This window comes from Eptesicus fuscus, chromosome 2, assembly GCF_027574615.1.
Source record: "Eptesicus fuscus isolate TK198812 chromosome 2, DD_ASM_mEF_20220401, whole genome shotgun sequence".
Taxonomy (NCBI): domain Eukaryota; kingdom Metazoa; phylum Chordata; class Mammalia; order Chiroptera; family Vespertilionidae; genus Eptesicus; species Eptesicus fuscus.
The window spans coordinates 28,681,389-28,706,421 of NC_072474.1; the positions used below are offsets into that span (position 1 = coordinate 28,681,389).

General features: G+C 41.3%; 1 protein-coding gene across 1 annotated transcript in view; it reads right to left on the reverse strand.

Moving 5' to 3' along the window:
- Positions 1 to 377: 377 nt before the first annotated feature.
- IL2RA (interleukin 2 receptor subunit alpha) overlaps positions 378 to 25,033 on the reverse strand; it is a 52,243-nt gene continuing 27,587 nt past the window's right edge. The window contains exons 2-8 of the mRNA XM_054722825.1: positions 12,351 to 12,536; positions 11,599 to 11,709; positions 9,103 to 9,318; positions 7,556 to 7,639; positions 7,115 to 7,186; positions 4,992 to 5,058; positions 378 to 485 (exon numbers count right to left, since the gene is read on the reverse strand). Coding sequence (XP_054578800.1) covers positions 461 to 485; positions 4,992 to 5,058; positions 7,115 to 7,186; positions 7,556 to 7,639; positions 9,103 to 9,318; positions 11,599 to 11,709; positions 12,351 to 12,536 — 761 coding nt within the window. The 3' untranslated portion in view covers positions 378 to 460. The remainder of the gene's footprint in view (positions 486 to 4,991; positions 5,059 to 7,114; positions 7,187 to 7,555; positions 7,640 to 9,102; positions 9,319 to 11,598; positions 11,710 to 12,350; positions 12,537 to 25,033) is intronic.

Here is a 25,033-nt window from a genome sequence, read left to right on the forward strand (position 1 = left end):
AGGAGCTACGTGGATCAAGGGACAAGATCCTCTATTACGTAGGCTAGAGAGTGCGTATATGTCTATTTACATTAGTGCTGGGTTTTTCCTTGGGATGTCTAAACTGGGCAGTTGGGATGAAATTAACATTAAGCTATTTTCTTTATACTATTTAGGGTGTGGAGAGAGTTCCTGGCCCATCAAGCTTTACATATACATGAAAATAAGAATGAGAGTTCTGGTTGCTCCTTGCTGTTCCTCCAGTGATGTACTTAGAATCAGGTTGAGCTCACTCACTGATCCAGAGCTGGCTTCGTGATGGGGTTGCAGTTGCCTGTTGTTCTGTGATGTGGTGTCAGAGTTTTTCAAAACCCAAGGTTATCACAAGAGATGCAGCTTAGGTGAGTGTTTCACTTCTTTGATTTTGCTTGTGCTTCATGACTGCTGTGGGCTGTTCTCAGCTTCTTACCACTCTAGCTTTCTAGAGTGTTCTTCTACTCTTCTTCCTGTAGTGATATAACTAAGTCATAGTTATCAGTGTAATACTGAACCAAGAAAAATGTGTTTCCACCTAAATCGATGTGGGTAGAACATTCAACTAAGCCCACGTTGATCTGCTAACTTTAAATTCCACCCCAGGATACTATTACCTTCCTACATGCTGAAATCTGACCTCAAGTCTTCTCTCTCCTGCCAAGCTAAGACTGCCCCGTGGTTCTTACAGCATGAAAACTCAGTCATTATGCAATGAGGCAATCTGAGAAAGAGCCCAAGGTAGCCCTTCCATTTCCCTGTCAGTTCTAGGACTGGACAGTTGTAGGTATGGAGGCTGAGCGTGTCCTAGGTAATGGACCAGAGGATGAGCTCTGCTTGGGGGTTAATCCCAAGGGGTATACACTACTCTAGATCCTCATTCTATACTTCATCTCAGTGTATAGTGATTAGCAAGTCCTACTGTCACACTCTAAAACCTGGACTCACTCCTAAGTCATCCCTCTTCCTTAACCTTCACTTAAAACCAGCTACCTTGACCTCCTTTATATATTTCTTGATTCTTTTGCTCCTTTTTAACATACACCTACTGACCTAGTTCATGCTGTAATCATCTCCTGTGTGGATTTACTCCATCATAACATAACCAGACTGCCACCACTATCACCCATCTTAAATCCAGCCTCTGTTGTAGCTGGACCATTCAAAGGGTCAATGCTACCATTTGTCCCATAAGTAAAGCTTCTGTGGAGCTCTCTGTTGCCCTCAGGATAGGGTCTAAGCCCCTCAGTCTGGCCTGATCTTCATGACTTGGTCCATCCCCAGAGCTTCATTGTTACCACTGCCCCATGCATGTATGTTCAGAACTTCTTGGCTTCTCCCAAACATTGTGATACTCCCTCTCACTGCTTTCCCTCTCCCCACACTCCCTCTGCCCAGCAGCTATCTCCTGCCTTTTTAAAATCTGGCCTCAGACATCTTAGGCACCTTCAACTCTAAAAGCCTTCTTGGCACCCCCACATATGGTTAAGTGCTCATTTTCTTTGCTCCTATAACACCTTAATCTTAGGCTCCAACAAATTATATTAAATTCTCTATTTTTTCCCTTCTCTACTAGTCTGTAAGCTCCTGAGAAAAGAGGACATTTGTATTTATCTTCAGGCCCCTGACAAGTGCCTGACACATGGCAAATATTCTTTTTAATATATATATATATATATATATATACAGATATATACATATATATACAGGAGTGGGCAAAAGTAGGTTTACAGTTGTACTACACAAAACACGGAGTTTTTTCTTATTTTATTATTTATGTATTAATTATTATATTATTTTTGTTATTTGTCTTCTCCTTATTGTTATTATTGTGTATCCTTACTTATGATTTATCTTTTAGGTAATGATGGCTGATAATTTAACTTAATTTTGCCCACACCGATATATTTTTATTGAATTTATTAGAGTAACATTGGTTAATAAAATTCAGATATTCTAGGAATTGTTTTCTTGAAATATAACTGACATATAACATTGTGTGAGTTCAAGATGTAAACATGCTGATTTGATACATTTTATATATTGCAATATGAGTACCACTGTAGCATCAGCTAACACCTCTGTTGTGTCACATGATAATCATTTTATTTTTATGGTAAGAATATATAAGATCTAGTCTCTTAGCAACTTTGAAGTATATAATACAGTTTTGTTGATGATAAGTACAATGCTGTGCATTAGATTCCTAGAACTTATTCATCTACTAACTGGAAGTTTGTAACCTTTGGCCCACATCTACAGAGAAGATAGTCTATAAATTTTTTTAACTGTGTGGAGGACAATAGTTGCAGAAAAGGAATAATAATAGCAAATAACAGTGCTCAGTGATTTTCATGAGTGAAAACTCTTAGTTTCTAGCCAGCACTGTCCTATCTGAAATTTCTGTGATGATGGAAATATAAACGTGGCTAGTGCAACTAATGAACTCAATATTTAATTATATTTAATTTATTTAGGTTTAAACTTAAATATCCACATGTGACTAGTGGCTACCATATTAGACAAAACTGTGCTTATTTTCCCTAGTTTTTATTTAGCCCAGTTAGTTGCTTTCTACCTTGCTCAGAACTCCATGAGGCAAGGCTTCGATAAGTGGTGTGCTGGGAAATGTTTAATGTATATCCAACTAGCTCTCTGAAAAAATTTGCCGATTTCCATGTGTAAATATTCCTACCATGCCTAGTTTCAGGCTACCAATGTGACATCACTGAATACAGAGTTGGAAAGAGAGATGCAAGAGCAAATCATTATATAATATTTTCTTGATATTGACACAATAGCTGTAAATAACTCTGCGAATAAAGGAATCAGTAAAATGTAGTAAAATAATTAGAAAAGTGATAGTTTTGAGTATTTAATTTTGTATTTAATGTAATTTATTTGTAAGTTTGCATACCTTAATTTTTCACAATGGTTATACTTTAAAACAGTTTGTAAAATTCCTGAAAACTTAACTTTGGCTCTCAGGAGCCACTGTAAGCCAGCTCTGGCTCATCACTAGTTCCTAGTAATTGCTGGCAGGTAAATAAGATCAAATGTAGGATTCTGTTTGGCCATAAGAGGGCATTATTAGATGAAATTTGACTTTAGGAAGGATTTTGGACTAATCTCTGACAGAGATGTCAGTTTGAGTCTCCTGGAAGATTGTAATTATGGAGGAGTTTGTGGGACTCATGATTTCAGGCTGTTCTTTGTTTCACAAAATAAATTCCTAAACCTTGACCACCCCCAAATAGCTTCACCCTTTCATGTCTGAAGGCTTTTTGTCTTTAAGCTACTTAAATGAAAAGATCCTTGAGAGATATTAAGTATTATCACTGAAGGAAGGAGAGGACCTAACAAATATCTTCTGAGGGTCTTACTGGGGAGTTTATATTAGGGTGGGGCTAGAGTGTCCTCTGGTATGTGGGTAGGGATAGCCTGGATCTTTGAAAAAGTGACATAATAGGTCTCTATAGCCTGCTGGCTAAAGGGTGGGAGAAGCAGTGTGTGTGTGTGTGTGTGTGTGTGTGTGTGTGTGTGTGTGTAAAATTATTTTACTCTCTTGATTCTTAATACAGTTAGGCTTATACAGTGGTTCTCAAAGTTTGGTTCCTGGAACAGAAGTATCAGTATCAGCTGTGGATTTGTTAGAAATGTACATTTTCAGGCCCCATCCCAGACCTACTGAATCAGAAACACCGGGGTAGGGCTGGAAGTCTGTATAAACAAGCCCACCAGGAGATTCTGATGCCCATCAAGTTTGAGAACAAGTGGCTTAGTGCAGAGTTGGAAAAATTGGATGTGAATGTATTTGATGCATCTGAGGAGTTTTTAAAAAGTATTTCATAGTCACATGAGGTTGTATATTGTGTGATTCCATTTATATGAAATGTCCAGAATAGGTAAATCCACAGAGACAGAAAGTAGATTAGTGGTTGCCAGGGACTAGGTGAATTGGGAACTTCAGGGTTTCTTTTTGGGGTGATGGAAATGTTCTAATGTAGAATTAGGTAATGGTGGTGTGTCTCCAACATTGCTAAAACCACTGAGTTATGCACTTGAAAATGGTTAAAGTAATTAATTTTATCTCAATTGAAAAGAAAAAAGTACTGATGTTGAGGGCCAACCCCAAAGATTTTGGTTGGGACCCAAGCATTAGTTGGGACCCAAGCATTTTAAAGAATATCTCCTGTCCTGGCTGGTGGGCTCAATTGGTTGGAGCATCGTCCGATGCACCAAAAGGTGGTAGGTTCCATTCCCAGTCAAGGCACATACCCAGGTTTCAAGTTTGATCCCTGGTCAGGGTTTGGGCAGGAGAGGGTAGGATGTCTCTTCTCTCTCTCTCTCTCTCTCTCTCTCTCTCTCTCTCTCTCCTCTCTCTAAAATCAATTTACAAAAATACCTCCTGGTTGTTCCAACCTGCAGCCAAGATTGAGAATCCAAGTTAGTGGAAATAAGGCCACACATCAGTCATGTTCCTGGTCAAGAAGGCTCTGGTGTGAGTGTCTGCAGGAGGTGGGGTGAGAGCTCAGGAGAGAAGAACTTAGGGTGGGCCTAGCTTCCTTCTAGCCAGGTGATGGGGCAGAAAGGCCTTGGGATCTCTATTCAAGTTGCATTTGGAGCTCTGCTGTGCAATCTAGTTTATGTTACTTAATCTGTTCAAGATGTAGCTATGAGAAGGTTTCTGAGAAGACAGGTTGTGATAATGTTTATTAGACAAGCATTGAAATTGGTATACAGTAGGTGCTCAACAAATGTTAGTTTCCTTTGCTCTTCCAATTCCCTGTGGCTGTAATTTTGTTGATTGACTCTTTGGGAGTGCATGCTTGGCCAATTCTCCCTCTACTACTCTTCAAACTGCTGGTGGGTAGGAGGAGGATGGGGAGTGCTGGGGACCCGGGTATCTCTGCCCTGAGGCTTTTCCTACTCTGGCTTCACAGATAGCTTGGGCAAGGGCTTCCTTATAAGGTACTCACCGTCTCCGCTGCCAGGTGAGCGCACTCAGAAGGAAAATACTGATCAGCAGGAGAATGCAGCCGGCCACTGCCAACAGAGAAGCAGATCAGCACAGTATGTCCTGGGCTAGGTCATAGAGCAGGCTGAGAAAATCCCCCCATGAGCAAGGATATCCCAAAGAGGTGGGCTCTGCAGTTTCTGATTTCCCTCCCCTGACAGATTCCTTAGGGTGCTCCAGGACTGAGTGAGGTGGCATGGATGGAGAAGGACATAGTGCCTTTCCTCAAAAGGCTTTCAGGTGAGATCAAACTGAAAGACCCTCTTTTCAGAAAGGTTCAGAGCCCAGGCCTCAGTTAAAGAGGCTGAGAGGGAGGCCTGTGACAGGTAAAAGAAATACTGGAACGTAAAGATAAATCATAAACACTTTAGCATCTCTTGAAAGTGTTCATATTTCCCAATAGTACTGGAGTGAGCCATCTATCTACCTACCTATCTACCTTAAATGTGCCTCAAAGCATGTTTTTCTTCTTTTGTCCCCAGCTTTATTGACATAGTAGAGGTCCAGTGCATGAAAATTCATGCACTGGGGGGAGAGGGTCTCTCAGCCTGGCCTCCCCCTCTCAAAGTCCAGGAGCCCTCAGGGGATGTCCTACTGCAATATGGCCTCCCTCTGCAGAAGGGGACCAGGCCAATCAGGGGAAGGCGCTACCCCCATCACCCTGCTGCTGCTTCGACTGCCAGCCCTCCTCAGCTCTCACAGTCACTGCCGCTTTGTCCAGAAGACGTCCGGTCTATCTGGTCTAATTAGCATATCACCCTTTTATTAGTATATGTAATTGACACTAGAGGCCCAGTGCATGAATTCGTGCACAGGTGGGGTCCAGCCAGCCTGCCCCGATCAGGGCCTGATCAGGGCTAGGCTGGCTGGGGAAAGTGGCCACGGGTGATTAGCTGGCAGGCCTCACCCCCAGTTGGGGTGGTGGGGCAATCAGGGGCAGGGCCAGTCAGGGGGAGGGGCTTCAGGCTTATTGGGGTGGCAGGGGCCCATTGGGGGTAGGGCTGGCTGGGGGGAGAGGCTGTAGGAGGTTGGCCAGTTGGCCCCTCCCCCTTTGGGGTAGAGGGGGGTGATCAAGGGTGGGGCCTGCCCGAGGCAGAAGCTTCGAGCTGATTGGGGTGGGGTGGGCTGATTGGGGCTGGGGCCAGCCAGGGGGAAGGGCTGCGGGGGGGTTGGCCGGCTGCCCCACACTTGATCAGGGTGGGAGAGGCCGATCAGGGGTGGGGCCAGCTGGAGGTAGGGGTCATGGGGGGGGTGGCCAGCCACCCAGCCCTCGATCAGGGTGGGAGAGGCCAATTGGGCGGTTCACTGGCTGCAGTGGGTGTCATAGCGACCAGTCATTCAGGTCGTTACGGCGTACCGGTCACTGGCTTTTTATATATAGAGATATACATTGTGTGAGTTTAAGGTGTACAGCATGTTGATTTGATACATTTACATAGTGCCATATGATTACTACCATGGCATTGGCTAACACCTCCATCATGTCACATAATTACCATTTCTTTTTTGTGGTGAGAATGTTTAAGATCTCCTCTCTTAGCAACTTTCAATTATACAGTACGGTATTGTTAACTACAATCACCATGCTGTGCATTTCATCCCCAGAACTTCTCTTCTAACTGGAATTTGTGCCCTCTGACCACCATCTCCCTATCGGCCCCAGCCCCAGCCCCTGGTGATCTCCATCCTACTCTTTTTCTATGAGCTCATTTTTAATTTTATTGTTTTCTTGCCGCAAAGCATGTTTTTTCCCTCCTACCAGGAAACAACTGTACTGTTTTAGGAATTTTTTTTCTTTCCCTGGTTATACATTCTCCCTCCCCCTTTGCTTCAACGTTCACTTCCAGGCATGGGGTATTTCATCATTTAGGATCCATTCAGGAGGAGCTGAATGAGGCTAGTTTGAGCCTTCACTGTGATTTTAGGTTATGTTAATTTCTGCATTAGTATTTTACTCTTATAAACATGTAGTGTAAATAGGGGGTCATGATAAACAACTAACCAACCCACCCACCCACAAGCAACATGCCCCACAATCGCTGACTGGTGAACATTTTGTTAATAATAGAAGTGACTCCTACCCACCTGCTATCTGATACTCAATGGTAAATATGAACATCTCCGTGGTTGTAGACTCTTCTGTATATTTCTGAAAATCTATGCAGAAGAGAGAGGGGAAGATGCTCTGTTTAGGCAATTATTGGATTGCACAGGCTGAAGAGTGCTAGGGTTCTCCCTGAGCTAGAACCTCAAAGACTGATGGAAGAGACATAAAAGACAAGGGGAGGCCGTGCACAAGCATTTCCTTCTTCTGCTTCAAGACACTGCCCTCAGGATGGTATTATCTCTTTCTGACACTTGCTTTCCAGCCTTTGAGGATTGGGAGGTCAGATGCAGATCTTGATCATCTTAACATTCACGGGGCAGCTCTGCCCAGGCTGGCGAGGCTGCTCCAGACAAACTGTCTTCCCTCTCTCCCATTTGATAAAATGGCTTTTATCTTCATAGAAACAGACTCAGTCATACCTGTAGTAGTACCTGTCGTGGTGAAGGGACAGGAAGCTTCACTCCCAGAAGGAGTGTCCGTGATTGCTGGAGACTCTTCGTCATCTGGCAGAGAGAGTAAGCAATGTTTGTGGAACTGAAAGGGGAGGGGGTCTTACATCCAGCCCCACCCACCCACCTCAGTTGACTCTAGATACACTAGCTAAGGTGTGAATCTCAGTTCTGGGCATGTTATCTGTGGGTGCCACGTCACATGGCTCTACATCAGAGCCAAAGGGAGTGGCATAAGAGGTCCCAGCAGAGCCCAGTGAGAAGGAATTCTAATTCTGGCCTTGGTTTTCCATAGAACTTTGAGAAACTCTTCCTCTCTAGGCTTCCTACTCAGCCTGGTTTACATCTGTGACTTGGAAACAGGTCATAACAACACCAATACCACTGAACTATCAAACAAAGTAGAAAGGCACAAAAGGATAGTTTTTCCTCTGTTATAGGTCCTCATTCAGCATGGGTGTTGTCAGTTACCCAGGACACTGCCCCACCTTGTCATCCTTTTACAAAGGAAACCAGGGACACACTACGACCAGTATGGCTTACTGGAGACAAGCTATGGGAAAGAAACACAGAATTCTCAAGAATCCAAGAGGAAGTCATGGGATATGGGAAAGAGTGGTGAGCAAAGAAACCTGTAACCCATTGTTAAATGTAACTGACTTTTAATACACACACACACACACACACACACACACACACACACACACACACACACTTTTATAATCCTCATCCGAGGATATGTTTTTATTGATTTTAGAGAGAAAGGAAGGGAGGGGGAGAGACAGAGATAGAGACATCAATGGGTTGCCTCCTGTATGTGTCCCAACAGGGGATCAAACCTGCAACCTTTTGGTATATGGGACGATGTTCCAACTAACTGAGTCACCTGGCTAGGACAATGTAAGTGACTTTAGATTGTAGAAATAGTAATACAACTTCAGAATGAAAATAGCAGAAGATCTCAGCATACATTGGTTGTATGTGTGGATGAAGGAATGTGCATGCTTGTGTTTGAATAAGTCCCTTCTCTGCACATTTGCATTTTTATCAAAGCTCAGGTGGGAAGTATACAAGGGGAAGTTGCCATGTCAACAGTGTAGCACTGTACAAATAATGGATTTACATGATCTATAAGTAAATTAGAAATGTGTGGGTTGCAGGTTGGACTTTCCCCTTTGAACGAGAGGAAGTCTTGGTAGCTAAGAGGAAGAAGTGGGATTTCAGGATCAGCTAGGAAAGGGGAGGCATTATCACCAGTGAGGGATCTGGGGGCTCTGGAACACTCCAAAGATCTTTTCTCCTCTTCCCTCTCCTGCTACTTATCTCCACTCAGGGTTCAGGAGACCTTAAGTGATAGAGACCTTTGAGTTTCTCTAGTGTTTTTTATAGAATGAGAAAAAATAGAGGCCCAAGGAGATTAACTTGCCCAAAGTTACATAGCTGGTAGGTCAGGAATTCCACCCTGGTCGGCCTGATGGAAAAAGCAAACTAGTGAACTCAGGAAGGTGCCACCATACCTAGAAACTGATCGTTCTCACTCTCACTTGTGCACTTGAGCTGGGGCTGTGTCCACCTTGTCTTCCCACAGATCATTTTGCAGGTACTCGTGGCAGGACCTTTCTGTATGGCCCTGAATCCCTGGGCGCACTCATAGTGAACTGTCTGGCCCACCACGAAATGATAAATTCTCTCTGAAGCTTCATGTTCCCATGGTGGAGGCTCCCTGCAATGACCTGGAAGAGGGAAAGGAAATTCCAAAGGCAAGTTGGGGAGAGCACTGTGAGTCCAAGTTTCCCCTTCCTAGGGACCAGACCTTGGTTCTTATTTTTTTGTTCATTTATTTTCTTTCATTTAACCAATATGTATTGAGAATGTCTATATGTCAGGACTTTGCTAAGTACTTTGTGGGAAGGCACAGAGACTCAGTCACTCCTGCAGGAGGGGTCAGCCAACTGGGTAAGAAAGACATGTGAAGGCAGAATGTGCTGAGTATTATAGTTAAGGAACAGACGCTTGCTATGGGAACACAGAGGCATGAGTAATTACTTCTGACGATAGTGAGAGTTTTGGCAAGTGCACAGGACTGGGAAGGATGGTCTCAGCTGAGGGATAAGAGCAGGCTTAGCCCAATTTGGGTCACTGAAAAGTGAAGACCAACCACCCCTTATTGAGGAAGCTACAGCCTCAGGTTGCAGCTGATGGTCACCTTGGGACCATGGTAGAAGAACTGGGGACAAAGCCAAAGCCCCGAGGAGAGAGCGGCTGAGAGAATCTCAGAAAATTGGAGCCTGATCTCTGATCAAGCCATACCTGAAGCTTGCCCTGGGTTAGCCCAATGAAGGCCTCTGGAAATGCCCTGTGTTTGGTAACTTTCCACTCCCAAACTAAAACCCACGCCTGACTGACCTTTAACCCTAAAGATCGTGTCCTGCTATGATATAATCTCAGGATTTTTCACTCCATCCCCAATCTGGACATATGGAACCACATGTACCCTCTATTCCTCAGACATGGGAAGCTACACATATTCTCTGACCTTCCAAGCCTTCCACAGCCTGAATACCCAATATAAGCTCTACAAATACTCTATATAACCCTTCTGCCCCACCTGGAAGCTTAGTGGTTCTGTCCTGAGCAGTCTGCTCTAACACCTGGCAAATCATGACTGAACGTATGTTTTAGTCTCAAAAAATTTCTTTTACAGTCAGTGATATTCATAACTGTCTGAACCTGTTTTTAATTGGGTTTGCTTCTTTTAAATGAAAACATACTAATTAAGACAATCTGTGAAATATCCCTTAGCCAAAACCAGCTGGTTATCTCTTGAGTAAGGACAACAAACATTGACATTTTGAGGAACCTTTCAATAATTGTGGAGGGTATTATGGGAGAAGTAGAGAAAAAAACAATAATTAAACTTGCTTTGAAATACCATTCCAGTACAAAGTTGTGTGTGTGTGTGTGTGTGTGTGTGTGTGTGTGTGTGTGTATGTAAATGGATAAAAACCTCACATTGCAACAATGCCCCTGGATTCTTCTTTTTTTTAATAATGCAAGATGCAAATAAATTCGAACTAGTCTAAAATAAGTAATCAGTAGAAAGATTTCTAGTCCAATTCAGGAGACCCAAGGTCTTATTCTTAAATTATGTGAGTTTAGCCAAATCTTTTACCTTCTCAATGTCTCAATTTTTTCAGTAAATTGAAGTAATATTCCTCCTCCTTCACTCACCGGGTTGTGAGGTTCAAGTGAGATTTTATATAATATGTTTAAGTTCTTTGTAATATTATACAATCAGCATGGGACCATAGGTTTCTATAAGGTCAGCTGGTCCCCCAAAAGCTCAGGCTTTCCTAATGGGCTCTATTTCCTCCTGACATTATGACTTGACTTTAATTAACATGATTCATCTCAGAAAGTTGCAGCAGCAACTGGGTACTTATGGTGCTCACTCATCCATAGCCCATTAGCCAGGAGGTATTTGTCTGCAGCTTCAAGACTCACCAGTATGGCCCAGCACATTTTACTCACACACACACACACACACACACACACACACACACACACAGAGAGACACACACACACTCCTCCTAAGAAGCATCTGGAAATAAATTGCTTTGCTGGCAGTTCATTATCTTCTACTTAGGGAAAAAACAAAGTATTTCCTTTAGAGAAGGAGCTATTGTCTGCTCATGTTTATATCTTCTGTTGGCAGTGCCTGGCACCTTTAGTCCCAACACATGCTTTTTGAATTGAATTGAATTGAATTGAATTGAATTGAATTCTATTCAGCCAACTCTCAAACCAGGAAGAACCCCCAAGGCCAGGTTGGCTTCTGTGACAGTGACTTGAAATGCTGAGCCAAGAGCCTGCAAATGCTATTGTTGACATGATATCCTTAGAGGAGAGGATAATGGGACAGACTTTCTTCCTTTGGGGACCACATCATAAACCTGCAAGAGACGGGCTGTCTCCTAGTACTCAGACAACAGTTGTTCAGATTCCCCTCTTACCTAGAAGGTTAACTTGGTCTGTGGGCCGTGTTTGGCTTTGCATTTCTGTGGTTTTTCTTTCCTTCTGTTCTTCAGGTTTAGGAGTAGCTTGTTTTTGTGTGTTCCTGAGGGCTAGAGAATATGAATGGAATGAAGCAAACAACTTCACAAATGTTTATAACAGTAAACACTCTTCATGTACTCACTTACTCAGAAAGTGTCTTTCTAGTGCTTGCAGTGCACCAGGAAATACCAAAGTGCTGCCGTTACAAAGATGTGCCACACATGAGCCCTGCCCTTGGGGTGCTGTTAGTGGGCCCTGCTCACGTTCAGCCCAGGTCAGCACTGGCCTGTCAGTATTCATGTGTGTAATGACAATAGCGTTCAGCATAGACATGACAACATTTGCCATATCAATCATTTTAAGTGTACGGTTCAGTGGCATTCAGTATATTCACATTATTGTGAACTAGAATTATTTTTTAATTGTTCAGTAATCATTAGTGTAATGTCTGTTTTCTTCCTGACCATGAAATATAAGTTTCTTGAGTGCTGGGTGTCCTGCATGCCTAGACCAGTACTTGGACCTAGAAGACACTCCTTAAATATTTGTTTAGTGTATGAATATTCCAGAAACCAGTAAAATTAGTTCCCGTGTAGTTCAGACTGGACAATTTTTGTCTGTGGGGCCGAGTGAACAAAAGCTGAAGCTCTGTCTCACTCTTTGCTACGCTCTTCTCTTCCCCTTGGCAGTTACAAAAGGAAACACTTACAATTCATTTTGCACTGACATTGGTTTTCCCAGGCAGAGTGGCCAGCGTTTCCTGTACAATTCATAAAGACCGACTCTCTGCTTATGCGGAAACCTTTCTTGCAGTCACAGTTTAACAGGGTGCCCATTTCGTAGGTGATGGCTTTGAATGTGGCATGTCTGAGATTTGGTGGCCTGAGACACAACTCTGCGAAGGAAAAGAAGCATATTACCAGTTCAGGAGGGTCCAAGTCAAACATTCACACATTTAATCATGTAGTGATTTAATCACACATATCTGCGTTTTATTTAAAGGATTTATATATACCCCACTTTTTCCTAGAAAGAAACTAAGTCTGTTGCCATTGTTCTTTAGAAACTTTTGTATGAGACACAGTTCAAAATTTAATTTCAACCAAATTAAAATATAAACTACAATATATTTTAAAGTAAATGAATAGAAATGAATGAGGTTTTACTCTGAATATGCCTGATGCTGAGCAAGTAGAGAGAGGAAGACCAAGGAATATGAGAAAAAGAAGAGAGGAAAGCCATGTAAATTTAGTTAAAAGACAAAATGTGTGTGTGAGAAAAGAACTTTTCAGGATTGTCTGACTTTCTATAATTAATGATTCTGCATCACTAAAAAATAGAAATTTAAAATGCTTCCCTCAATGTCTGGCTAGTAGGAAGTGTGTGTTTATCATCCACCTACCCATCGGTTAGTTTTCCAAATACCTTTTCATACTGCAAAGACCTGCCCCTCACTCAGCTCAAAAAATGGACCTTGATTTCCCACTAAAGACCCTTGATGTAGTGGCCAAACGCTCAACTATAAAGGGGGAAAGGCATTGGTCTAATCAGAAAGATGACTCCATTGGCATTGGTCTAATCAGAAAGATGCAACCAGTTCCCCTTTTAAGAAACTAGATTTTTAGGAAGAAGCCACACACTGGATAAAAGAAGTGGATAAGAAGGATCACAGGAAAGAGGAAAAGGCGAGAAAGCCGGGGACTCTACCACAGCCAGCTAATCCGGGCTGGTTGCTGCACTAGTTGATGGTAGAGGATGATCTGCCGATTGCTTATTAATAACTCAGATTGTAGTGAAGGTTCCCTGTACCTGCACATTCTGCTCACCAGCGTCTTGCCATCCTAGATATCACTCCCATCTAAGACTTAGGATACTCCTATTACCCCCAATAACAGAAGGTGAGAAGAATGTGGACAGCTTGCCCACCTCTAACCAAGAAAGGACTAAACAAAAGCAATCTCATTGGCTCAGTGGGCCAGCAATTATAGAGGAACATGTGTCATAAGCACTCAATACATCCTGGTAATCATAATAATAATCATAATAAGGCAAGAAAGGGGAGAAAGGTGATTTTCTTAATTCTAGCTCTACCAGTTAACTAGTTATATAACTTTATTATTTTTACTTACCTAAGATATGGCTTCCTTTTCCATAAAGTGGGTATTATCATAATTATTTTACTAATTTGTTTTAAAGATTACTTGTTGTAACATATTAAGGTAACTTGCAGAGCACCGTGCACATAATAGGCATAGATAGATGCTAGTTCTACTTTTTTCCTCTGTCCAGAAAAAAAAGAATGGTAATTCATATAGAGACTGGGCTAAAGTTTATTTTATCCCTTAACTCCTGCAAAAGGGCATTTCTCTCTACAGGTATCATCAGTACCACTCACTGGCACTTATCAGGCATCAATACCAAACAACTTTTTAAGTATCAGAAGGTAAATCTGGTTGCTAAAACAAGATAGGCATAATAATCAGAAAAACCAATGGAGGTACATGGCAAGGATGTCCCCCCCACACACACTCCTTTTTTTAAAATTCATCCTCACTCGAGGATATGTTTTTATTGATTTTAGAGAGAGAGAAAAGGAGAGGGGGAGAGAGATAAACATCAAAGTAAGAGAGAAACATTGATTGGTTGTCCCCCATACACGCCCTGACCAGAATCGAACCTGCAATCCTTTGGTGCATGAGATGCTGCTCTAACCAACTAAGCCACTTAGCCAGGGCAAGGATGTTCCTTTTAACCACCATTTTCCAACATTGTACTAGAAGTCCTAGCTAATGCAACAGAAAAGGAAAGGGAATAAAGGGTATACAGATTGGGTAGAAATAATAAAATTGTCTGTGTTTGTGGTTGTCATGACTGACTATGTAGAAAATCTGAAAGAACAGACAAAAAAACAAAAAACAAAAAACAAAAAAACCCAAACCTCTTCATACTAATAAGTGATTATAACAGAGTTACAGAATACAAAGCTAGCCCTAGCCGATTTGGCTCAGTGGAGAGAGGTTGGCCTGCAGATCGAAGGGTCCCAGGCTCAATTCCGGTCAAGGGCTCATACCTTGATTGTAGGCTCCTCCTCAGCCTGGGCTTTGGTTGGCACTCCTGCAGGAGGCAACCAATAGATGTGTTTCTCTCACATCGATATTTCTCTCTGTCTTTCCCCTCTCTCTTAACACTCTCTCTAAAAATCAATGTAAAAATATCCTCGGGTGAGGATTAAAAAAAGAATACAAAAATAATATATAAAAGTCAATTGCTTGGCTATAGAGCAGCAATGAACAAATGGAAATTGAAATTAAAAATACAATAGCCTTTACATTAGCACCCAAAAAATAAAGTACTTGGATATAAATCTGACAACATATTTATGAGATCTATATAAGGAAAACTATAAAACTCTGATAAAAAAATCAAATAACTAAATAAATGGACAGATATTCCATGTTCATGGATAGGATGATTCAATATTGTCAATATGTCAGTTCTTCCCAACTTGATCTATAGAATCAATGCAATCCCAGTAAAAATTCTAACAAGTTATCTTGTGGATGTCAACAAACTGATTCCAAAGTTTATATGGAGAAGCAAAAGGCCCAGAATAGCAAACACAATATTGAAGAACAAAGTTGGAGGATTGACACTACCTGATTCAAGACTTACTATAAAGCTGCAGTAATCAAGATAGTGTGGTTACATATCTATCAACAAGTGAATCTAGAAATCTAGTGAATAAAAAATATTATGAACAGAATAAACTGGTGAATATAATAGACTCAGGGGCATAGAAAGGGAGTGGACTGACAATTCTCGGGGGGAAGGGGATGTGGGGGTGCGGGAAGAGACAGGACAAAAATCGAACACCTATGGACGAGGACAATGGGGGCGTAAGGGTATGGGGTGGTGTGGGAACCAGGTGGAGAGGAGCTATGGGGAGAAAAAAGAGGAACAACTGTAATAATCTGAACAATAAAAAATTTTTTTTAAAAAAATAGTGTGGTATTGGTGAAAGAATGGACAAGCTAGATCAATGGAATACTGCATACCCAAAAATTCATTTTGTTACATATCTAAATATTTAGACACTAGATCTATATATTGTAGATACAAAAATAAAAGTTAAAACTATTATGCTGCTAAAAGAAAGCTTTGCAAGCTAGTTATAGGCAGAGAGTTCCTAGAGATGAGAAGAAAAACACTAACCATAAAAGGAGAATAAATCAAAAATTTCTGCTTATCCTAAGATGAGTAGAAAATAGAAAAAATAAATGATAGAGATAGACTTGGAGAAAATATTTGCAACTTATATATCTGAGAAAAAGACTCGTGTCCACATTATAAAAAGAACTACAAATCAATAAAAAGGGCAAATAACCCAATAAATACAGGGCAAACACCTTAAGAGTCACTTCTCCAAAGAAAATATATGATGATCAGTAAGCACTAGAAAGAGTGCTCAACATAAAGAAAAAGCAAATTGGAACCCACCGTGAAATAGTCCATTAGAAAGGGTAAAATGCGTAAAAGAGTGACACTACCAAATGCTAGAGAGGAAGTAAAGCTACAGCCTTGGGCACTGCAGCCACTTTCCCTCCCTAGACACTCTGCAAGGGAGAAATAATATAAAAGCAGCCGCCAGGTGGCTCCCAACAACCCATATGAATCAGTGGGATGGATTCAGATCCCGGGCTGGCAAGGGCATCCCACTGCCCTTGGGCTGATTGTGTTCCTGCCCCCCCTCCCCCCAAGGATGGGCACCAGACTCATGGCTGGCGAGCGCAGCAGCAGCAGCACGAGCCTCTCCTGATCAGGACTGACTGGGTGCGAGCCCGCTGCAGGCACAGCGGGGCCAGGATGAGCGGGAGCAGCAGGTTAGAGCAGCAGGCAGCGTTGGACTGCTGGTTTCTGCCCAATCCCCGCAGGCCACACTGAGGGACCCCACCCATGCATGAATTTGTGCACCAGGCCTCTAGTATGCATATAAGTTTATTGGTTAATCTCTTCCCACCCCCTCTCCCCCTTTCCTCTGTGATTCCTCAGTCTGTTCCACGTTTCCATGCCTCTGGTTCTATTTTATTTGTCAGTTTATTTTATTCATTAGATTCCACATATAAGTGAGATCATGTGATATTTGTCTGCCTTTATTCTTGTGCCTATCTTTCTCATTTCTACCAAAGGTTCTGAATCTAAATTGTTCTGTGCTCTCAGCTCTATCATTTCTTTGGCTCACAATGGGCCTAGAAGCTCAGGAGGCAGAGAATTTTCTTTAGAAGGTGGGAGGAGAAATATTTTTCTCTCTGTAAGTATTGGTACAATTCTGGATTTAGATGTCATTTTCTCTACTGAGAGTATTTAAAGTGTCTACTGCTGGTGGTTGCCTATGTTTGGTCTGTGAAGGATGCCAAGACAGTTCTTAGTCCTAATCCTTCTATTCCCCCCTTGCCCTGCCATCCAACTGCTCATGAGATGCTGCAATCTCCATCCTTCATTTAGTCATCCTTTATGGCTTTCTCCTTCAGCATCCTGTTCACAATGCCAGGAGTTTTAGAATATCATTTGTCATTGACTCTTTGTTATGGGATGAATTGTGTCTCCCAAAATACATATGTTGAAGCTCTAATCCCCAGAAACTCAAAATGTGACTGTATTTAGAGAATGGGCCTTTAAAGAGGTAATTAAGATTAAATTAGGTCATATGAGCAGGCCCTAATCCAATCTGACTTGTTTCCTTACAAGAAGAAGAATTGGGAGATGCCAGGGATGGGTGCAGAGAAAAGACCCGGTGAAGAGGCAGCAAGAAGGCTATTGTCTGCAAGCCAAGGAGAGAGGCCTCAGAGGAAACCAATCCTGCTGGCACTTTGATCTTGGTCTTCCAGCCTCCAGAGGTTTAAGAAAGTAAATTTATATTGTTTACGCTGCTAAGTCTGGTATTTTATTATGGCAGCCTGAGCAGACTAATATCACTTCTTAACATAAATTAGTTCATACAATCCTCTGCTCTTTGCCAACTAGCTGATGTTTGGAGTAGAAATGGGAAATATGTTCTTCCCAAGAAGGGAATGATCTGGATTCCCAAATAATGAATTATAAGGAGTTAAACACAGGAGAAGCGTGATGGATTGGAAGTAAGAGATAGAGAAAAAGAAGGAGGAAGGTCGATAAATCACTAATATGTGACTTTTGTATAGGATTATTTTGTTCCAAAGGACTTTCTCATTAGCATTTCATCCTGACAACAGTGTTTGAGGGAAACACTGTCTCCATGTCACAGATGAGGAACATGTGGCTCATAGAAGACATGTGGCTCTCTCAAGGTCATCCTCAGAGCCTGAACTCCCCAGTACCGTTGAGTCCCACAGATGTCAAGTACCTTTAGCTTTTCAGGTTTGCTGTGGCCATCCCACTGGCGCCTCCACTGTGCAGTGCCCCCAGCTAATGTGATGTTGACTTTTCCAAGAACAAGAGGCAAACCACCAGTTACCCAATGGTTTTATATTGCACCTCCTACCACATCTGGGATCCCATCTGGGGCCAGAACTGTGTCCTAGTCCCCTTGGCAGCCCTTTACAACACCTGATTCAGAGTCTTATACAGATGAGTAGAATATTTGCTAATTGAATCAATGTGGCCTCAATTTATTTCTTGAAAAAACGAGGTCTGGATTAATCTGAAGCCAGTCCCTAATTTAAAAACCAACAATGTGATACAATTTTATTTGTGTGGCAGTGTGTTTGAAAAACTCAGAGTTCATTTTCCAATTAAATAAGTGATATAAATACATATCAAAATCCATGTACGTATTTATAATAATTGACACCAGAATCCCACTACAAGAAGTGCTCCCTAAGCAACCAATTCAACAGGAGAGAGAGCAAATATGCTCAGGATTGTTCTTGTTGTTAAACCGCAAACCTAGATACTATTGAGTCGTCCCATAAAGAAAAATGGTTAAATAAGAGAAATCAGTGTTTTATGACATTATGCAAATATTAAACTGATTATGATGTCACCTGGGAAATAGTTGTGATATAAGGTTAGGCAGAATCAGAAGATATAGCTGGTATGTGGACCAAGATGGGGCTATATTATTTTTAAAATAAAAATGGAAATAACAAGTGATGCAAATTTTAGTTATTTCTCTGCATTAGTGCAAAGAAGTCCTTTAACTAAAATATAGTTAATATAATCATTCCATCCTCAGTTCTAGAGCCTGAAGACAAACTCTGCAGAAACATAAATGATGAGAGAGAAGAAAAAATTAAGGAGGAGTGGGAGGCAGAAGAGGAAATAATGGGTAAAGACTTCCAACCATCTCATTTGATTTCATATTTCTTTCCAGTTGAACACCAGATTCTCTCTTTAGTTAATGTTATTGTAAACCAAGATATATGGGTGTCAAAAAATACTTGATTAAAATTTTTTACAAAGTGTCTGCTGACTGAAGGAAGGCAGACTGCAAGATAGTGTGTAAGTGAGAGAACAAAGGGAGAGTGTGTGGTCGCACGGGGAGTGTTTTGTGAGCTGAAGGACAGCTATACCCCAGGGGACTGAGCGGGACCACCGGAGGGGGTTCCCCTGACCAGGCAGCCCCCACTGCTGCTGGGATCCCTCCCTGAGCAACCGGCTCTGACTCCCCTGACCAGGCAGCCTCCACTGCTGCTGGGATCCCTCCCTGAGCAACCGGCTCTGATGATGGAGACCACGCCATCTTGAATGGGAGAGTGGATGTTGTTGGAAGCCTGAAAATCCCGGGAATTTACAACAACAGCACCCAGCGAACAGCTGCGAACCCGGGAACACGTGGGCGCGAGCACATGGATTCGGAGGAGCTCTGCACTCCCTCACGGAAAGGTCAGATTTCACCTGTGATAAGGTGAGGTCTGTGGTCTGGGCAGGAGAGAGAAATGTGCACTGTGGGAGCTGGAGGATCTGGGGAAGTCTCTGCCCAGAAAAGTCCTCGGCCATTGGGGCTGGCGTGATCCGCGAATGTGGAAGGGGATCCTCAGGGCTGCTAACAGAAGGGAACTCTAAAAAACAACCCATAGCTTATCTGGGCACAAAAGGGCAGCCTAAAAATTTTAAGAGTGTGCCGACTGCTTAGACCCAAGGGAAAAAAGACTGCACAGACTTGCATTGCAGCGCCAGAGTTCACGCACTTACTCTGACTCTTCTCGCTCTCTCTCTCTCTCTCTCTCTCTTTCTTTCTCTCTCTCTCTCTCTCTCTCTCTCTCTCACTCTCTCTCTCTGTTCCTCTTTAAATCCTTGCTTCTGATTACTAAGCCCAATACATAGGATCACCCAATTGGGGACACTCTAAGAGACTGCAGGGAAAAGTTGTTTTTGTGGAACCTGGGGATCAGAGTGGGGAATAACGATCAGAGAACCAGCTCTGGGGCAACCCTTTCCCCCAAACCGGTATTAAGTGCCATGGGGAAAACAAAATCTAAACACTAGCTAAAGGGTCTGCTGTAAAAAGAAGAAATAAGAAGGGAAGGAGGAACAAAGGGGTAAAGAATAAAAATGGCGACAAACAAGTACCTATCAATAATAACTTTAAATGTAAATGGATTAAATGCCCCAATCAAAAGACATAGGGCAACTGAGTGGATAAGAAAACATGACCCATATATCTACTGTCTACAGGAAACCCACCTCAGAAAAAAAGACGCACACAGACTGAGGGTGAAGGGATGGAAAAAGGTTTTTCAGGCGAATGGAAATGAAAAAAAATCTGGGGTAGCAATACTTATATCTGACAAATTAGATCTCAAAATGAAGGACATAAAAAGAGATAAGGAAGGCCACTTCATAATACTAAAGGGAGTAATCCATCAAGAAGAAATAACTCTGGTAAACATATACGCACCCAACACAGGAGCACCCAAATATATATTAAAAAACTTCTGGAGGATATCAAGGGAGAGATTGACAGCAATACAATCATAGTAGGTGACTTTAATACCCCACTATCACCATTGGACAAATCCTCTAAACAAAAAATCAGCAAAGAAACATCAATTCTAAATGACTCACTAGGTCAGATGGAATTAATTGACATCTTCAGAACATTTCACCCCAAAGCCACAGAATATACATTCTTCTCACGTTCACATGGGTCATTTTCAAAGATAGACCATATATTGCATCACAGGCAAAGTCTCTTCAGATTCAAGAAGATAGAAATCATATCAAGTATCTTCTCATATCACAGTTGCATAAAACTGGAAATCAACTACAATGAAAACAATCCAAAAAAAATCAAACATATGGAGACTAAATAGCATGCTATTAAACAATGACTGGGTTTCCAGAGAGATCAAAGAAGAAATAAAAAGCATCATGGCAACAAATGACAATGAAAACACAGCAATCCCAAATATATGTGACACAGAGAAAGCAGTCTTGAGAGGGAAGTTCATAGCTCTACAAGCCTACTGCAAAAAACAAGAAACAATGGTAATAAATTACCTAACCCTACAACTCAAAGAGTTAGAAAGAGAGCAACAAGAAAATTCCAGTGTAAAAATAAACAAAATCAGAAATGAAAGAGAAGAAATAACAACAGACCCCATAGAAATACAAAGGATTGTTAAAAAATAGTATGAACAACTCTATTCCAACAAACTGGACAACCTGGAGGAAATGGACATATTCCTAGAAAAATACAACCTTCCAAAACTCAATCAGGAAGAATCTAAACAACTCAATAGGCCAATAACTATGGAAGAAATTGAAGCAGTCATCAAAAAGCTTCCAACAAACAAAAGCCCAGGGCCAGACAGCTTCACAGGGGAGTTTTCCAAACATTCAAGGAAGAACTAAAACATATCCTCCTCAGACTATTTCAGAAAATTCAAGAGGAAGGAACACTTCCAAGCTCATGCTATGAAGTCAGCATCACCCTAATACCAAAACCAGGTAAAGACAACACAATGAAAGAGAATTACAGGGCAATATCCCTCATGAACATAGATGCCAAAATCCTCAACAAAATTCTAGCAAATCGGCTCCAGCAGTACATCAGAAAGATTATACACCATGACCAAGTAGGATTTGTCCCAGGGATGCAAGGATGGTACAATATCCGCAAATCAATAAATGTGATACATCACATAACCAAATTGAGAGATAAAAACCACATAGTCATATCAATTGATGCAGAAAAAGCATTTGACAAAATCCAACACCCTTTCTTGATAAAAACACTCAGCAAGGTGGGAATAGAAGGATCATACCTCAACATTATAAAAGCCATATATGACAAACCCACAGCCAACATCATACTCAATGGGCAAAAACTAAAACCATTTCCCCTAAGAACAGGAACAAGACAGGGATGCCCACTCTCACCACCCCTGTTCGACATAGTACTGGAAGTATTAGCCATTGCAATTAGACAAGAAGAAGAAATAAAAGGCATCCAAACTGGAAAAGAACAAGTAAAACTGTCCTTATTTGCTGATGACATGATATTGTACATAAAAAACCCTAAAGACTCCATAAAAAAACTATTAGACTTAATAGATGAATTCAGCAATGTAGCAGGATACAAAATTAATACCAAGAAATCTATAGCATTTCTATACACTAATAGTGAACTTACAGAAAGAGAGACTAAAAAAGCAATCCCATTTACCATTGCACCAAAAAAATTAAGATACCTAGAAATAAACTTAACTAAGGAGGTAAAAGACCTATATGTGGAAAACTACAGGACACTGAAAAAAAGAGATAGAGGAAGACATAAACAGATGGAAGAACATACCATGTTCATGGATTGATAGAATCAACATCATTAAAATGTCCATACTATCCAAAGCAATCTATAGACTCAATGCACTCCCCATTAAAATACCAATGACATATTTCACAGACCTAGAAAGAACTCTGCAAAAATTCATCTGGAATAAAAAAAGAACCCGAATAGCTGCAGCAATCCTGAGAAAGAAGAACAAAGTAGGTGGGATCTCAATACCAGATTTGAAGCTGTATTACAAAGCCACTGTTCTCAAAACAGCCTGGTACTGGCACGAGAACAGACATATAAACCAATGGAATAGAATAGAGAACCCAGATATCAACCCCAACCACTATACTCAATATTTGACAAAGGAGGCATGAACATACAATGGAGTCAAAACAGTCTCTTCAATAAATGGTGTTGGGAAAATTGGACAGATAAATGCAAAAAAATGAAACTAGACCACCAACTTACACCATACACAAAAATAAACTCAAAATGGATAAAGGACTTAAACATAAGACAGGAAACCATAAAAATACTAGCGGAATCCACAGGCAGCGAAATCTCAGACATAAGTTGAAGCAATTTCTTCACTGATACTGCTCCTAGGGCATTGGAAACTAAAGAGAAAAATAAACAAATGGGACTATATCAAAATAAAAAGCTTTTTTACAGCAAAAGAAACCATCAACAAAACAACAAGAAAGCCCACTGTACGGGAGAACATATTTGCAAATGTTATAATTGATAAAGGTTTAATTTCCAACATTCACAGGGAACTCATACATCTTAATAAAAAGAAGATAAATTATCCAATAAAAAAGTGGGCAAAAGCCCTAAATAGATACTTTTCAAAAGAAGACAGAAGGAAGGCTAAGAGACATGAAAACATGTGCAAATCACTAATTATCCGAGAGATGCAAATTAGAATGACAATGGAGTACCATCTCACACCTGTCAGAATGGCAATCATCAACAAATCAACAAACAACAAGTGCTGGCGAGGATGAGGAGAAAAAGGAACCCTCGTGCACTGTTGGTGGGAATGCAGACTGGTGGAGAATAGTATGGAGTTTCCTCAAAAAACTAAAAATGGAACTCCCATTTGACCCAGTAATCCCACTTCTAGGACTGTATCCCAAGAAAGTAGAAACACCAATCAGAAAGGATATATGCACCCCTATGTTCATAGCAGCACAATTTACAATAGCTAAGATTTGGAAACAGCCTAAATGCCCATCAGCAGATGACTGGATCAGAAAACTATGGTATATCTACACAATGGAATACTACACTGCTATAAAAAAGAAGGAATCCTTACCATTTGCATCAGCATGGATAGAACTGGAGAGCATTATGTTAAGTGAAATAAGCCAGGCAATGAAAGAAAAATACCACATGATCTCACTCATTTGTGGAAAATAAAGAACATTATAACCTGATGAACAAAAAGATAGATACAGAGGCAGTAAAGCATCGAACAGACTGTCAAACTACAGCGGGAAGGCTGGGGAGTGTTGGGGATGGGGGGAAAGAGATAAACCGAAGGACTTGTATGCATGCATATAAGCACAACCAATGGACACAAGACACTGGAGGGGTTGGGATGAGGGCATATGACAGGGGGTAGGAGTGGCTTGGGGAAGGTCAATGGGGAAAACAAAAGGAGATATATGTACTACTATGTGTAATACTTTAAACAATAAAATAAAATAGAAAAACAAACAAAAAAACACACAGGTGTATCCAAGCAGATAACAGATGCAATTTTAATTCTGTCACTGGATCAAGGATTGAGTCAGATAGAAAAATTGTTTCAAAATGTACCAAGACCTTTTCAGAAATAGAGGCAGTCTCATGACAATTGACATTTTAAAAATAAATCGTTTTGCCCTAACCGGTTTGGCTCAGTGGATAGAGCGTCGGCCTGCAGACTGAAAGGTCCCGGGTTCGATTCCGGTCAAGGGCATGTACCTTGGTTGCGGGCACATCCCCAGTAGGAGGTGTGCAGGAGGCAGCTGATCGATGTTTCTCTCTCATCGATGTTTCTAACTCTCTCTCCCTCTCTCCCTTCCTCTCTGTAAAAAAATAAAAATAAAAAATTCAAAATAAATAAATAAATAAATAAATAAAAACGTTTTTACACGTGAAAAAAAAAGTGCTGCCTATGGATTGGAGTAAAACTTTAGATTCCTAACCTTGGGAGATGGCGATAAGTAAGTTCCCAGAGCTTGGAAAGTGGGGCTCCAGTAGGGGAGTCCTACGGTAGGCGCAGGAGTACAGTGATGTGGCTTGACCTTTTAGCTCTTATACCTTTTATGTGGACAGTGGGAAAAGGAGACAGCCAACACGTTACTAATCCTGAAAATCCCAAGGGTTTAGGTATTCATCAAGAGAGCATTAAACTGAGCTCTTCTGATGTTGAAAATGTTTCACATCTTGTTTCACATTTTTTCTATGAACGGTAATTTGGAAGACACAGGCAGGATCCATGTGTTCCACTCCCTTCTCACAACCCACCTCCATCACTGTCTCTGAAATACTATCACAGATGCATCTTACCTTGGGATATTTATGGATTTGTTGCCTCCTCCTCAATTGAAGTATAACACTCTGAGTGCACTTTTGGTTTCTTCAGC